The following is a 17,628-nucleotide window of genomic DNA, read 5'->3' as shown; positions in this document are numbered from 1 at the left end:
AGAGCTCACAATACAGTATAGAGGTTTAGTCAGATATTTTGACTATGACTACACTTACAGCTAAATGCTGTAAATGTAGTCATAGTCAAAATATCTACTGCTCCACCTGACACACACCAAATAAACCTCATGTTATAGTTCAAAATCAACTGGACTTTTTTTTATAGTCAGTCTCAGTCACTAATGGCTGAGCAGTTCTCTGCATGTCCACATTATCTTTGCGTTCCTCTCGCTGATGTATCAGTAAAGTAGAAAATTCAGTGTCACCTGTCTCTTTGCTGAGTGTATATATCAGTCTGGTCAGAAGTTTGATCTGGAGTTCAGGAACATTTGCTTCAGTTTTGCTTGTCAAATGATGTTCATAATATTTGTTCTGTAGCCTCTTAAACGTGGAAGGAAAACAGTGATGACTGTCCCACCTATATTTGCATTAGACACATATAAATAGAGGGTGAGAGGCCAAATTCACCAAAGCTTTCCTCTGAAAAACTAAACAAAAACATTAAAACAGTTGCTACGTTGTGTGAGTTGCACCAAGCTGCATACAGGTGTGTAGCTTCCATATAAAACCCAGTCATTCCAATTCAGTGTTATGATTTTCTTTCCACAAACTGGCAACATAATTAAACTGCAAAGTCCTTTACAAAGATGTTTCTGATGATGTTGAGAGTTTGTTCTCAACATTGTCAGGTCATTTTTGATCTGCCAGTTTATATTCATTATTGCTGTCATTAAGCACATGGTATGTGCAGTATAACAAACTTTTGTTGCTCTTCTTCAGAAAAATATAGTTAATAATAACTACGTAAGACAAGTGGCTTTATGATACAATAAGTAAGTCCAAGTAATTGAGGTAAAGCCATCAGGATCCTCTCTGTGTGGAGTTTCTGTGTATGTTCTCTCCGTGTCTGTGTGGGTTTCCTCTGGGTGCTCCAGTTTCCTCCCACAGTCCAAAGACATGCATCCAGATGAACTGGAGATGCTAAATTGCCCCTGGATGTGAATATAGTGTGTAATTGCATGTGCCTGTTTGTCTGCCCTGTGATGGCCTGGCTACCAGTCTAGAGTGTTTCCTGCCTTCTGCTCAATCAGTGCTGGGATAGGCTCCGGCTCCCCCTGTGAACCAGAAGGATAACGGGATCCACCTGCAGTAATATACATCAACGAATGTAATTTCAGAAGCATTGAAAATAAAATATGCCCTGCGATGGACTGGCAACCTTTCCAGGGTGTATCCTACCTTCCACCGATGACCACTGGGAAAGGCTCCAGCACCCCCCACGGCCCTGAGGGAGAAGCAGTTTAGAAAATGTGTGAAAATAAAATACATTTGTGTTAGTTGTGTGCAAAATGCATGTATAAATCACATACACTTGCCTCAAACCACATCAGATGATTGAGTAGTCTCAAACCCCATCTTATGGGGTTTCTGGCACTACATAGCAAGTTTATCTATAAAATTCACCAAAAGTACAGAAATGTACAGACTTTCCTCAGCCTCCACAGAAAGTGTGCCTTTTGATGAGGTGGGAGGTGGTGAAGGTCCATGAGATGTCTTCAGTTACCCAAATGTCTTCCAAGAAATATGATATAGCTAAACAAGCATGTATTTTTGCTTCTGATAAAGCATATATAGCCTCCTGGAGGAAGAAGGTTGTGCTCCAAATGTAAATTCAACATGTTTATGTGGCAGTTGGACAGTTTTAGTGCATAGGCCTGCACTACAGCAGCGTTTCTCTTTCTTATACATTTTGGGAGTCTCCAGTGTTTCAACATTCTTCATTAAGGGTTAAACATTTAGTAGTACATGCTTTAAATTTGAGAAACCTTTCGATACAGCATGAATGGAGCCTAATGAACCATGTACAGAAAAAACTCCCCTGAGCATTTAGGTGGTTTATTTGTTGTTAATATTTATGTTTATTAATATTTATGTTCAAGACATGTAGTAACTAACATTTTTACCTTTGCCTACACTTTTCAGCTAGAACAATATTATATAGTACCAAAAAAGGTTTTAGGACTTGTAACAGTGGATTATAACTCATTGTTTATGATTCCCCACCTGGCCACCAGAGGTCTCCCTCTCCAGACTAACTCTGATTCCATGCCACCTGCACCTCATCACAGTGTTAATCAGCCTCACCTCAAATACTCCTCTAGCACAGCACACCAGTCTGAAGTATTGCCAGTTCCTTTGTGTCCATCTGCTGAGCGTTTGTACTGTTTTTGACTTTCTTGTGTTTTTAATCTTTTGAGTAGACCTCAGATAATCAACTAAAAGTACTACCTCCTATGACCAGGCTGGAGTCAATTGTATTTAACATGCCCTCACAATTCACAGTGCTGTGCAGTGAGTGCAATGAGATGACCATGACATATAAAGGACAGATTACAAATAATGACATCTATTATTCTAATCCAACTGCAAACCTGAGAGATGCGGAACACACTATTTAAGACTGTGACTGTCTGTCTTGGGGCGCTTAAAATAATATGAGGTTAAGCTATCTCCTTGATATGCCCCAGCATTCTTGCTGACATAACTTGGGCTGAAACTATCCTCAACCTAAATAAACAAATAATAACAATAAACACATTATTGAATAGATAAATATGCTTGATTATATCTACCATATTTGTGCATTGCTTTGTATACAAGTGTCTCCTAAATGAATAAACATAAGTTATTTTAGACACAGGGTTGTCAGGCTGACAGTAATTGGATGGACAGCCATTCTAGACTTTTCCAGAACATCCAGATGGCCAGTCTGCCCATGCACTGCCTTTACTCAGCTTTAAAGAATCATTTTAAAGGATGTAAGTGCTGCAATAGAGTGAACATGGTTTTTCAGACTACACATCAATCACATGAGCACTAAAATGAATCATACTAATATGACACATATGAATACTAATATGAATACAGTTTCAAATTGCATTACATTTGCATTAACCGAGCAAAAAAGCAGAGCAGTAGTCCAAGTATAGTAAATAATGTTATTTATACTGAGCCGTTGGTTAATAGAAATGACTGAAAATGAGGCAACATGCTTAACGCCATGATGGCTAATGAGTACATGTAAATAAAAAGCATGTGACAAAAACCATCATGATATCAAACACTGTTATCTGCTGTGACAGTTCCTGGTAATGGTAACAGGGCACTGTTGTATTACTAAACAAAATCGGTCATTATAACTCATGACTGTAACTTCCATGACATCCATCCATCCATCCATTTTCTAAGCCGCTTCTCCGTCAGGGTCGCGGGGGGGTGCTGGAGCCTATCCCAGCAGTCTTCGGGCGAAAGGCAGGATACACCCTGGACAGGACATGTTTATGGCATTTTCATGTCAATGTTGGAAGCAGAGTTCAAGTAAAGTGTTATTAGCTACTGTTAGAAGCCTGTCATGATGGCACATTAGTATGGATAATGAACAAAAGTCTAAGATTGAAAAGCTCTAGGCTGAGGTTATGCAGGTACTAATCTTATCAGGAGGGTAAGTGGATCATACAGGTGAGGCTTTCAGGCATAGCAGGAGGTTAAATGGACGTGTAGGTGGCTCAGCCTGTGAGCTCCTGACTCCTGTGTTCTGTAAATGACTTGCTGAGAAAGTGTTCAGTATGGGCTGAACATCAGGCTGGTATGGAACCCATAAACACAGAGGTATACAGAAACTGGAACCTCAAAAACCCAGTTAGAGGTGGGCGTGCATTCAAGCACATTTCCATTTAGCATAGAAAGCCACATTCAGTTTCTGCAGCAGACCCTCATACATTCTGACCTATATAGAATAAACCACACTAAGTATCGCTCTGACTCTGCAGAGAGCAATGCTATTGGAATTTATATATATATTTCACAGCACCTGTGAGGCATTTCTTTTCAGCCTGTATTGTAGCTAACAGAGCATCTCTTTCCATGCATTGCTGAAAAAAGGGCAAAAACCAACAACATTGGTAACCATCTGAGAAATCAGAGAGTGTTTCTGCTCCACAGCAAGTCATTGAGGGTTTGTTGGTGAAGGTGTTTGGGGTTTGAGACCACTGTGGTAAAGGTTGTCTCTGTTGTTCCCACACTTGTCTTGCATCTTTCTACGCACATACAATCTTATCTCTCAATGTGCCCACATTGTCTGTGTGAAATGAAATTAGTTACATTTAATTTGTCGCATACATTTTCCCTACAAAAAAGAACACATGACAGAGTTTCATGTAACTCAAACTTTTATTGCTTAATACAATAAAATTACATCGATTTTTCCATATCAAACAGATTCTTAGGCAAACACACCTGCACAGAACAAGTCAAAGTGGGTATCAATGCAAACGCAGCCAGGATCAGTTCTATTACATGCTCGACACACAGTGCTGTACACCATACCTGTATTGTAAATGATCAGTATCTCTGTATCTCCTTCCCCACCAGCACTAGAGAACAAATACTAGCAAATCTACTGATAATCTTAACTTAATCTTGATCTGCTTCCATTCTGGATTGTGAGAAAATGCAGCCAGCCTCTAAGACTTTGGAGCTGTGGAAAAATACCTTTTTGATTGAAATTAAGACTTTTACTCCAAAAGCACTGCTGTGAATGATTGTCATACCATCACCACCCACACTGCTTTGTCAAGGTCCCTGTTGCTGCTGTTCTAAGACGGGCCTACCATCCAAAAAAGGGCAACAGGTGAGCTACAAAGTGCTACATGGACATAATTCTCGGTTTAAATAAAATAAAGATCATTGTGTACCCTGTGAATCTGAAGACAACGTATAAGGATAAGAATGAGGATTAAAGAACATCGGGCTTCATTCACCAACCATTCTTAAGAATCAGAATCTTCTTAAGAACGGTTGGTGAATGAAGCCCAATGTTCTTTAGTCCTCGTTTTTAGGTCCACTAACCACTGTTTTCTTATTTGGGATTTGTTCTTAGGTAAGAAAAGAATCTACACACTCTCAAGAGCACAAAGGTGTTAACAATTCTGCAGCTTAAGATCACATCACAAATCTAGCATTGTCTTTGTTTTAGGACCTTTCTCAAGAACAAATTTATTCAAGTAAAAACTTACAAATATATTGGTGACTAAAGACCAATGTTTAGAAGTTATTTAATGCATAAATTAGAAAAAAAGTGTTTGGATCTTTAAGTGAGCACTGGGTCAATAACTAGAAGGTCAAAGCTGTATCAAACCTGCACACCAGAAGAAGCCACCCACCCCACCCAACCATCCAAGCAAGTTGTAGACTTGTGAGGGAAACCACAGACAAACCAACAATAACTGTGAAAGAACCCCAAAGCTTAGTGGCTATAAGTGGAGCCAAGGTGCACTGACCTATAAAGTGAGCTCTGCATAGTCTTGGTTGCTCACCAAGCTTATTTTTTCATATAGACTGATATAGACACAATACAGATTTACAGATATAAATGATTTTTATACTCATACGGCAGACTAAGTGGACTATTTATAAAAGTCTAACTCTAAAAATAAATTCCATTGATTTTTAACAATTTATGCATTATTCAACAATTACGGTGTAAACAAAGCTATTCACAGTGGTTTGGTGTGAAATGTTCAGAGAAAGTATATCAGAACTGTACACAGTGGTGGTGAGAGAAATGAGACATCTAAACAAAGAGTCTGATGCCTCTAAAGCTACTTTACAGAGGTTATAACATCAAATGGATATGAATATACTGCCTGATGTCAGGGGCATTGATTATTATAATAGATTGGGATGAGATTTCAACCTAAAACGGATCTTTAAAAGTCATTTATGCTGGAGATGTACATGCAGGGTGTTGTAAGGGAAACTAGTACCCAAAGAAACATATTTTTTTCGGACTGTGATTGCATTAGCTCAAAAATTTCAGAAAACGTGTAGATGCATCAAAGACATTGTGACCCATGGTTCCTATCACGCTACTGTAGAGAAATCAGAGTCAGTGAGTTTCTCTGTTATAAACCATTTTACTTTAAATTTGTTTGACTTTGATTACATCTAAAATTTTAAATTAAATGGAGGAATTCTCCACAAAAATATTTTAATAAGTTTCTTAGAGAAAGCTGAAGCTAATATGAACTTATCACTACAGATGCAGGTTAATACCAGAACCAATATTTGCTTAAAATATATCAACATAGTCCAAATGTTTTGATCTGACAGATATTTCAAATCAATATGTGATGAAATATTTATTGTATCATGGTATAACAGGACGTTTTAGTCCTCAAGGCCCACCTGACAATGCACATTTTACCTCTGTACTAGGCAATGCTAAGCTATTATGCTAAAAGACCTGCATTTTACCCTCTACAAATATTTTTCTGTAACATATTTCAGGTGAATTTAGTCCCAATTTCTACATTTTATAAATGTTTATGTATCACCATGGACAGATATGTACATTTAAAATCAGCATCTGCTCACAATTCCCAAATCTCTGCATTCCTACTTTATACAAGAACCAGAATGATGTCCTACCAGCCTAGACTAGCTAGCTCTGAGACTACTTTAGGAGCTGGCAGGGAGCAACTGTGAACATGCTGACAGTGACAGCTCTTTGGACTTTGATTTGGGTCCCACATGTAAATGCAACATGAAATAATGAGGGTGTAACACACATCTGGCCACAAAACAGCTGATCATCCATGTATCCAATTACTTCTGAGGCCCTAAAAATAGGGGAGACTATGACTAAAAATGGTTGTAATTCCAACACCTTTGATCCAAGTCGGATGTGAACACATTCAAATGAAAGCAGATAATCTGCACTTTGAGGTCACATCTGTTAATCAGTTTCAACTCCAAAACACTGTAATAGACAGGTAAAATAATAATAACTTTGCACATCCAAATATTTGCATACCATAAGGTCCTGACCGTATGTTAGTGAGGTGCTTCTTTTGTAATCCCAACGTACTGTTTACCCTCAAGCTTTTCATAGAAACTGAAACTAATCACACTAATAATAGTCTTTGCACTAATATTTGTTTATACCTCTATACTGACTTTGTTGAGTATATGGGGGTGTGACAGGTTAGTAAGATGATGATTTGGGTCATAATCCTGTCCTTTTTTATGTGTGTTTAATGCAAATATAGGTGGGTCAGTCATCATTGTTCTGGTTCAGTGTTAAAAAGAAAAGAGATTTAATTACTGTAAATGGTCTTATAATGAAGAAAGTGAAGGAGTTCTTGACAGACAGGCCTTTCGAAATGCCTTCAGTTTTAGCTTTCATTCAAGAACAGACCTTCTGAACATCATTTGATAAACAAAACTAAAGCCAATGTGCCAGAATCCTGCTTCCTTCTTCCTTCTGACCAGTGTGACATATAAACTCAGCAGGGAGTGGTGACACAGAATTTTCTACTTTTATACTAATAACTTCATTAATAAATGATTTAATATAAGATAATTGTATACATGCATAGACCTGCACAGCCACTAGAGCCTGAGACTGACTATAATAATTAATGTGAGTTGATTTTGAACTATGATATGAGGTTTATTTGTAAGTATGCTGACTCTGACTAAACCTCTCTATTGTACTGTGAACTAACAATTTACTATAACTGTAAAAACAGATTCTTCTACTGTCATCCTGAATTTACTGTGTACGGGAAATAACTAAGGGTTGATTTTAATTTGACTGATGGCATTATCCTCCGTCACCATGGAGGAGGAGACAAAAGCTCAATCTCCATTCTGTAAACAGAGAGAAGGACGTACTGGTTAAAGCAGAGGTCTCCTGTACTGCACATAATCTCAGTAGATGAAAGTATGAAGAAATGCTGACAAACAGCTCTTACAAATGCCAGCAATTCCTTCATTCATTAAAAAAACAATCAGTCTGGTCATTGTTTGACAGGTTTGACTAACAGGTGTCCTTGTTGAGTGGCCTGGTAGGAGCTGAGTGGAGCTCAGTGAAGTGGAGGTAAGTGAAGGTTTCCAAATTTAGTGAATTAATTAAATACTTTTTCTACATATTTAAATGGTTCAATGCTTCATTTGGACTGACTTTAACAATCATGAACAGGAAATATTTTGTCACAGTTAATGGAGATTTCAAACTCTCCAAAGAATGAGCAGATTATAGTTTGTTCAGATTATATGAAATTAATTGGTAATGATTTTATACAGAGTGATGATTTAGTGCCATTTCAGATTACTGCAGAAACAGAGGTTTCATCCTGAATTTGAGTTTAAAAGTGAAGACGAAGGTTTGTTATACTGTGAGTGACGCTGTGATGCTACGTCACCATGTAGGAGGAGACTCTGCATGTTTGTCGCCATTTCGAAGAAGCGCAGACAGTCATCGGTCGGAGCTCAGAGCTGATCTGCTGGACTGAACATACTTTCAGTTCATAAAGAATGAAAAGATTGCTGACAAACTGCTGCTGGAAATGCCTGCAGTTCCTTCTTCCACTAAAGACCTGGACACTGTCTGATGGATGTGGCTGACTGGCTGCTCTTGTTGTCTAAACTGAAGGGTGACGGAGCTGAGAGGAGGTCGACGAAGGACGGTAGGACAACACATTCACTCAGATTAAAGAATGAAGATTAGAGACTAAAGAATGAGCAGCTCGTCATTTTACTGAGATTATATACATTTATACTGATTTATTTACAGTATTATTGTACTACAGAGTACAGATTCACTTTAAAATGGCATTTCAGATTACAGTTCAAATGATAGTTAAGCAGGAAGGAACTCCAGTTGGTGTCCTTTAGGAAGAAAAACTGAGCTGGAAAAACTTTATTTAACTTTAAAACTTTTGGAAACTTTATTACTGAAGACTCAGTGTAGGTTATTTTATTGGGGAGTGAAGGTTGTTTGATGTAGTATTAGTTGTTTATCAGAGTATTTGTCTTTAATGTTCTGATCTGTTGGAGGAATGATAAAAATAGGTTAAATAAACTGATCTGTAGTTAAAGTAGATAAAGTTATTGATGTAAAAATGCTAATCATGTTTTGAATGTTCATGTTATTGGCTATGAGTTAATTTTGATATAGTATTGCAATATGAAAAGCATGAGTCTATATATGTGTCTGTAAAAAGTTTGCTTATCCCCCTAACCTTCATTTGCTGAGAGTAAGGAAGGAGGGATGATGTGTATTAGATTATTTTTCAAAATTTTCAGTTAAATTCACTAATAAGTCAGCAGTCAATTTAATGTAATAAACTGAGGAAGCCTGCTAAATATTTCTTGGAAAGACTAAATTGTAGTTTAGTGGTTCAAACAGTTCCAGTTTGTGATGAAGAGTTTCTACTTTTCTTATGATTGTCATGTGCACTGCATGCTATTTCAGATGTATAAGATCAATCACACACACATGCACATAGTCAGCCAACATGGAATAGCATGTAAATCCACCTGCTTCATTGTGTTGCACTGCTTTGATGGATCATTTTTGAAAAATGTAGAAAAGTACAATTTAAGACAGCACTGAAAGAGTTTAAGTGGTCACCTGAAAAGCTGAATGGATTTTAAGGTCTTGTGCATTCTCTGTCCTCATGTGTTTTTTTTTTTTTTTTTCAGTATGGAGAGAAACACATTTGAACATTAGGGGGCGATGTTGTCGTAGTTGTTGTGAAACGATCCAGGTTCATGTGCTGACTTGCACAGCAGCCAACACCCACTATAGAAATACAGAATTGCAGATCCCTGTTAGTTGAACATAAACAAAACAAAGAAATAAGGTCTTACTGAATGTATGTGCACCTTCCATCTCCACTGCAATGAGTGAATGCTTTAAAAATTCTAATAATTAAAGCTATATTTATTCTAAAGGTTTTGCTGGTTATAGAATAACAACTTTATTATCTATTTGACATTAGATTATTTCTACAGCATTGAATAGACCCTGGTGTGTATAGATTTGACTCTTTTACTGAAGATACAGAGCACAAAATATGCTGGACACACCTTGAAATTTGGGACGACTGAAACTTGAAGCTGCTCTATTGTTGCTGGTTGTCAGTAGTTCTAGTTTCTCAATGGCCTCACTTATTTCTGTTTTTTCCCTAGCTCACTTTAACATTTCTACTTTAAAAGTGTTCAAAAATATTGCTTGAGTTGAGAGTTTACAACAAGTCTAACTAGTTAGATTCTACCCAAAGGCTTTGCTGTTGTAAGTCCTGCAGCGCCACTATCCCATACCCTCACATTATTAAGTGACATAAGATATAGTAATGTAGTAATAAGAGTACTTTCGTCAGGGGTCTGTCTCACAAAGCAAGCTGAACTCACAAAGCAAGACAGGACTCCAGACTGAGTTTCAGCGTCATTAAAACCTAACAAAGGCATCTGTGGTTTACTGCTTTTATGACGCTTGTTCGCAACTGTGTCAGTAAAGTGTTGAGTAACAATACTGAAGAGCAGCGTTCATAAGATACCCCTACATAAGTATCAGTTATAACGCTTAGTGAGGTGAAATGACAACAAAACTGACAAAAGCAGCTTTCGCTAGCTGATGCTGGAATAAGCATAATGTGTATGTCAGTTGTCATAAAAAGCTTATGGAGGTGTCATGTAGCCTTACAAATGCTGCTGTTCAGTGAAGTGTTACCCACCTTTCTCCAGGTTTAGATACTCGAACTGTGATTCTTCATGCTTGTGAATGTACGCATGAACTTAATGATTTACAGCCATAGAGGAGCAACACATTAAAAAAAAAAAAGAAATCTACATAAATATGCAGAATGTAAAGCATGTATATAACTGTAAAAAAAAATCAATGCTTCCTTTTTGTGCTTATTGGAGTAACAATTGCTTTCTAATCATTTTATCCATGTAGCATGTTTGGTTTTTGGTTTTTGTGATATTTTTCACAATGCCACAAATGGCACACAAAAAAAATAGGTCCACCTCTGTCAGAACCCCAAGTATTCAAGAGGGTGAATAATAAAACCATGATTAAACTGCTGCTCACACAGGTCTAGACAGTTGTGATGTCATAAAAATTAAACATACAATAACAAAATAAATCATATAAAAATATGCAATAGATAAGACTGAAATACCATTTTATAGCAGTTCAGAATGAAGTGCATTTTTACATACAGCAGTGGATTTGTGTAAATGCTCTCATACAGTTAATATTTCTGACCAGTTCTAAACAACAGACTGAATACGGATCAAAACAAGGCAGGGATGAACAAAGAAGTTGAAATGTTCTGAAAAAGGATATATACAGCTACTGAAATGAGTTACGTCCTGATAGTCGAGTACAGCACTGAGTCACTCTGGTCCTGAACTTCTGTTACTCCAGCTCTGTTTTCCTGTAAAACACAGAAGGACATTTCCTTAAAACCTCTTTTAATACTGATAAAATTTACATTGTGGTCCAAAAGTCTTCATCAAAACACCTCTGACAACATCTGAAAATACACAACAGAAACTTTCAAGCAGCGCTGCTACCTAGGACAGAGGATCTGGTTAGCATTAGCTTTGCCAGCATGCTAACAGCTCTGCCCCCTGCAGAATATGGCTTGATAGCTACCTGATGCTAAAATGGCTAAAATGTAGAGGATACCACAAAGCCGAGTGACTAGTGTTGGAGTGAAAGCTGAATTTGAGCGTGTTCTGTGGTGTGTGCGGATTCTGATATGTGTAGCTCTTTGCTGTGGCGGAGCTGCTATCATGCTTAGCTTTTCTGAGTTTTTTCTGGCTCTGATTTTCTTCCTTTTCTGTTAGTGCCACTGCTCAGTGAGCTCCGACACCACCGACTGGTGAGCCCTCTAAAATATGCAAGGTTGGCATGTGTTTATTTTTCCATCCAGTCATGGAATAGAAACCTGACACATCATCATTTTACACTCCGCTGGTATGCTGTATAACCATCATACCTCCAAACCCTCCTTTCAAATTTTGAAAAAAATTAAAAACAGTAGAAATAGTGCAGAATTTCAAATAATCTTTACATAAAATAAATATTTACATTTAATCAGGTTTGTGACACTGGCCAGGTTTTTCTTCACAAAGGTCAGCTGTCATGGGCTGGAGCTTAGGGAACCAGCCTCGTGACCGGAAGGACATTGGTTCGATCCCCAGAGCTGACAGCACATGACTGAGGTGTCCTTAAGCAAGACACCTAACCCCCAACTGCTCCCCGGGCGCTGCGGATGGGACTGCCAAATGTGCTCACTGCCCCCTAGTGTGTGTATGTGCTCACTAGAGTGTATGTGTTGTTGCACTTCACGGATGGGTTAAATGCGGAGGTGAAATTTCCCCGTTGTGGGACTAATAAGGGTCACATTCAAAAGAAACATGTTCACAAACCCATGGAATTCATGTCACTGGAGTTAAAGCAAAAAGAGGCCTACCAAATACTAAATTCTGAAGTGTTCAAATTTCAAATATTCTACTTTAGACTCAGGTTTTTATGCTGATAATATCATTTGTAATGAGACATTTTGTATTTAATTGGTAAAGAATGCAACGTAGTAGCATTTCCACTAGTGCTGTCAGATATCTGGACCCCATTATACAATCCTTCCATTTTGCTTTGGTGCCTTTGACTATGTAATGAAAGCATACGAGTGTACATATCTAAAGACCTAGATGTGAAGCTGTTTACAGTTCATGAGTTTCAACAAGTCCGTTAAACCAGCTAGACTGGTTTCATGCACTATAACCTGTCTTGTGTCTTGGTGGCCATTCGCTAAAACAAAACACATGGCTTGTATTTGAAACGGCTACCTTCTCCCATTCAGGCAGATTGAGTTCATAACCATAACTCTGTAATTAAGGAGAAAATAATGTCTTTATACTGAATTCACAGAGGCTCTGTATGTAGTGTCAGAAAGCACCTCAGTGGATCCACCACCAAAAAATCCTATGTAAAATACCTGATACCGTCCACAATCCACCAGATTCAGCAATATATTGTAATATACTGTAAGCATGGCATTCTTTTACATATGCAAAAGAACTAACACCAGTAAACAAGTATTCTGTTAGCACATTTTGGAAAGCTCTGAAGTCAGTCTGTGAAGTTTAAGGCCGAGCTATTTAACGTTGATAACACAGTGTTTATATATATATATATATATATATATATATATATATATATATATTATGCCAAAATCTGTGCACATATACTAATGCTTAAAAGTGGGTAAATGAACAACTAATTTAAAGAGACCTATTTCTATTCTATTCCTGCACCATTTCAGGTGTGGATGCGATTGCTCAAGTCTGAAGCAGGTGAACACAAATGTCCCCATGCTCATAAGGTATGTATAATCACAGCACAATTACCATATATGATTAACAATTAGATTTGTAATAAACTTACCTCACGAGCTTCCTTTGAATTCTGAGGTTTAGTTTTAACTACAGCATAATTCAGCTCAGCATCGACAGGGACTACAGACACAACAACAAAGAACAGTATATTATAGAAGTGCATAAAAAAACTCTGTCACATACTAAATCACAAATAATGAAAATCAGTAGATATATTGAGAAGATGTGTTTCTCACCTTGTTGCTTTGACTTCTTCTTCCAGACCCGCGCAATAAACACCAATAATAGACCAACAATGAGAACAGGTATAAGAACAGCAACCAGCAACTTCATACGACCCGCCTCATTTGGATTTCTAACTGTAAAGGGATAGTAATAATAATAATAATACTATTGCCAAATACTTTACAAAAACAGAAAAGACAACCATTTCTAGTATCATGTAGTATCAGTAGAGCATCTGAGGATCCAGTGAAGGGCTTAACTGTTTCTTTCCGTAAGCAACTCTGACTATATTCACAATTCAGTTAGCATCAAACAAAACACAAAGTCAAAGTGATAATGGTAACACTTACCTGTGTTAATAAAACAGAGTACTGTAATGTTGAGCTGGGTTGTCTGGGTGCTAACTGGATTAGCAGCTACACAGGTGTAGGTAGAGTTGTTTGGGTCGGTTTTATTCAGAGGAAGATAAAGACGTTCACTGGAATCTGAGCTGTTGATGCTGGAGATTCTCTCTTTCTCTTCATACCAGGACAAACTCAAATCCTTCACATTCTCCACAGAGCACAGAGGAGAGCACGACTCTCTGAGACTCACTGAGCGCTTTTCAGCTTGATTTCTTATGACCGGCTTTAATACTGGAGCTGTGAAATACAAAATCAAATAACAAAGCAGATAAGAGACATTCACTGAATCACTGAACTCATAATCATTGACAAAACTAACAGAAATATATCAAATAACTAACAGTTACACCTTAGTAATATTAACTGAAATGTGTTTTGTTTGGACTGTTTGGCTGCTGTGGAGATGATTCAGTATCTGATCTTATGCTGCAGCTGCAGTTTACAAAATTCAGACATGTTTCGGCACGTTTGATATCTACTGTGGCTCCTAAATTTCTTCAACTCTATGTACTAAATTTACTCTGTGCTGCTCTGCTTAGGTAATGTATGCAAAAATAAATGCATGTTTACAGTATAAAGCATAGCTGAATCTACCATATTCACTTTACAACAATTATATACAAAACAAACATAATGGATATGCTCTCTGAACTTGCCAGAGCTCAAATTAAATGAGGTACAATTTAAAATCAATCAAAATTATATCAGTAAATAAATAATTAATTAATTATAATTAAATATAATCATTGTCACATATGCAAATTTGACTGTGAATAAAAGTATCAAAAGGTCTGCTGGACATGTTTTGTAGATGCTGAACTTCTCTTTAAATAAACCTGAAAGTTCAGACATATAAGCCTGAACGTGGTGTTCATATTGAAGTCTGCTAAAATAAGTTGTATAAACCAAGCAAAATACTTTACATACTATTAAAAATGACTATTATAACTACTAAAACTTGTAGGCTGCCATTTCTGTATCCGCATTACATGGTTGCGCTCCCTCTCTTGCCCACTGAGTGAGGAACAATGCACTAAATATCTAATTTAATATAAATCCTGAATTTAGTCTTTCCCAATTTAGATAGACCGAGACATTACCCAAGAGAAACACTTCTTGATTTATTGCACCAAAACACATTATAACAAAGAGATAATGTCAGTCTACTAACAGAGATATTTTGTATATTTTTCATGTTTTATTATAATCAAAACACTTCCATTTGGTTTATACATCATATTTTAACAATGTTGAACATATTCATTATTTTAATGTACATATTAATAGTCAGGCTTCCATTTAACTAACATTCAACTAAACATCTATTAAACACAGCTGAACTTGAAGATGAATGTAATTGATTCAGATAAATCTAACACTGAACCTAATCCCAATCCAAATTTACACTTCAATCCAACCTTAACTTTCATCCAAACCTAACATTAACTTTGACACTGTTAATATTCTCTTGTTTCACCACATTGTTTGTTTACAACTTTGAGACTCTGTAGATAATCAATACGGGACAAACAAAATAAAGTGTGACCACATATTCTGTACTGTTAGTTCTTCGTTAAAGATATAACTATACAGAACCTAATCACTTTACACTAGTCGCAATAAATTCCTTATACTAAATGTAGTTACTGGACATGAACTGGATTATGATTACATTACATGAAAATGCCCTCATCACATGAAGAAAGTAAAATAAATTAAAAATAATAATATACAAACTGAAAATGTAATAATACAAGCAAAAAATATGAAATAAAAATCCTGTTCTGGTGCTGCAGCTACTTCAGTTGATGAAATTCAATACTATTTGTCTTCAATCTGAGGCCAGTTCTTCTTTTTTCTGTTGTACATCATTCTACAAGAACTATGAAGATAAAACTATATTTACTCACCATAGACATCAACACTGAAACTCCAGACTGAGGATATTCCAGTAATGATATTTAATTTATAAACTCCAGAATCTTCTCTGCTGATGTTCCTGATGGTTAAAGATCCACTGGTTCTGTTCAGCTGCAGTCTGTCTCTGAATCTCTCACTGTAATAGTCTGTGATAATCTCTCCTCTAATGATCTGACTGTTCACTATCTTTATATCTACACTCTCAGGTCTATAGTACCACAGTATGTGAGCATCACTCTGAACTCCAGTTAATCCAGTATGGATGGTTACGGTGTTTCCCTCCAGCTCCTGCAGTCTGACAACCTCTTCTCCAGCTGAGCACAGCAGACCTGAGACAGTGTAAGTAGATGATATTAGTCTAAAGACTCACATACAGAAGATATTTCACATGAATTCATCTCTGAAGCCACTTTCTCAGATGAATTAAACAGTGACTGAACTTGGACTACAACTGGCCTGTTGTACAACACTCTTACTGAATTGAATTCACATTAGATACAAGCTCAGCAGACTGCTTGCTGTGTTTCTGCTATGGAGGAAGACCACCGCTCTACTTTACGTATTAAACTTTAAGCTTATTAAACTGTCCTTTAAGACAATATTAAAATATTAATAAAACCTGCAGAAGAAGTACCAACAATGAGACTCCTAATGTAAAAACTAATGTAATTAAACTATTACAAAGGTGCTTTTTGATAAAAATAGTAAAAATTTTGTTAAAAAAAATGTTCAGGTCATATGATAAAACATATAGTATATGTGCACTAAGTCACTATATTCACTGGTGAACAGCATCTAAATACCACATCACTTTTTTGCATGTCATGTCTCACATGATTTGAAATATATTTCATACTTTACATATATGTAAATGACCATAGCTAACATGCTCATTTTCATTTTCAAATTAAAGCCATCAGCCCTGCTGTAAACACTCAACTGCTGACTCAGTACTGTGGCACTTCGTTTAAGCACTCGTCTACCTGATCCTGCTATTCCTTCTTTCATCTTTCTATCACTCTGCACAAGCTTAGTGACCTCACTACTGCTTAAAGCTTCATCCAACACACTTTATGTACTAGATCCATCATTAATGTAACTGTATTTCACACCAGCTTTCAGTTCAGCTCTACTGTATAAACACATCAACACTCACAGTCACACTGTTTTCTATTAAACCCAGAGCAGTAACTGTAAAGACGATCTCTGTCAGTGATCAGACCGGACTGACCGCTCTGTCAGTCCAGAGCTCCTCGTTTTCCTGCAATAGTTTGAGGAAAACAGACTTACAGTAAAGCAGGAGAAGCAGAGCTGGATGAATCCTGTATTCTGAGAACATCTTAACCAGCCATTCTAATCAACCAGCTTCATCTACTAACTCTTCAACTCCATCGTCAGTTTCTTCTCAGATTCATAGAAAACAAAAGAAAGACGGAGCTGATGTCCTCTAGGGGCTGGGCTAGGCTGGGCATGCCCATCATGCATTGCGGTAAAAGCTGACATGGAGTTTAACAGGCTGTTTCACCACCTTACACACGGGAGTTATAACAATATCAGGTGAGATGAGTCTTTTAAATGATGTTAAAAACTTTGTATAAAATATAGGTTAACCCTTAACTGCATGATTTATACTGATAGATTATAGTGAAGGGTTATAAATGATCTGCTGTGATCATGCACTGTAAACCCAGTAAACACAAACTCTCTGAATGCACTGCATGTGTATATATTTACATTGTTTACATTGTTTGTAATTCTCTGTCTTGGCAGTAAGTTGTTCTTTTAGCTGGTGTAAACACCATATTACATTAGAATACA

The 17,628-nt window shown here is 37.0% G+C and overlaps 1 protein-coding gene across 2 annotated transcripts; it reads right to left on the bottom strand.

Moving 5' to 3' along the window:
* Positions 1–8,598: 8,598 nt before the first annotated feature.
* On the bottom strand, positions 8,599–17,343 carry LOC108414732 (SLAM family member 5-like). Of its 2 annotated transcripts, XM_037533039.1 has the most exons (6): positions 17,101–17,343; positions 15,801–16,139; positions 13,837–14,127; positions 13,498–13,620; positions 13,311–13,381; positions 8,599–11,292 (listed from the first exon to the last, which is right to left on the bottom strand). In XM_037533039.1, exons 1-6 carry the CDS (start codon positions 17,147–17,149, stop codon positions 11,221–11,223), a joined length of 945 nt encoding a protein of 314 aa, XP_037388936.1. In that variant the 5' UTR covers positions 17,150–17,343; the 3' UTR covers positions 8,599–11,220. The 2 variants fall into 2 exon arrangements, with proteins under 2 accessions (XP_037388936.1, XP_037388937.1); XM_037533040.1 differs by lacking the exon at positions 13,311–13,381 and having other exon boundaries at positions 17,101–17,342.
* Positions 17,344–17,628: the final 285 nt, after the last annotated feature.

Source organism: Pygocentrus nattereri, chromosome 22, assembly GCF_015220715.1.
Source record: "Pygocentrus nattereri isolate fPygNat1 chromosome 22, fPygNat1.pri, whole genome shotgun sequence".
Taxonomy (NCBI): Eukaryota; Metazoa; Chordata; class Actinopteri; order Characiformes; family Serrasalmidae; genus Pygocentrus; species Pygocentrus nattereri.
The sequence above is the reverse complement of the archived record's forward strand: the minus strand, read 5'-3'. Positions and strand labels throughout refer to the sequence as shown.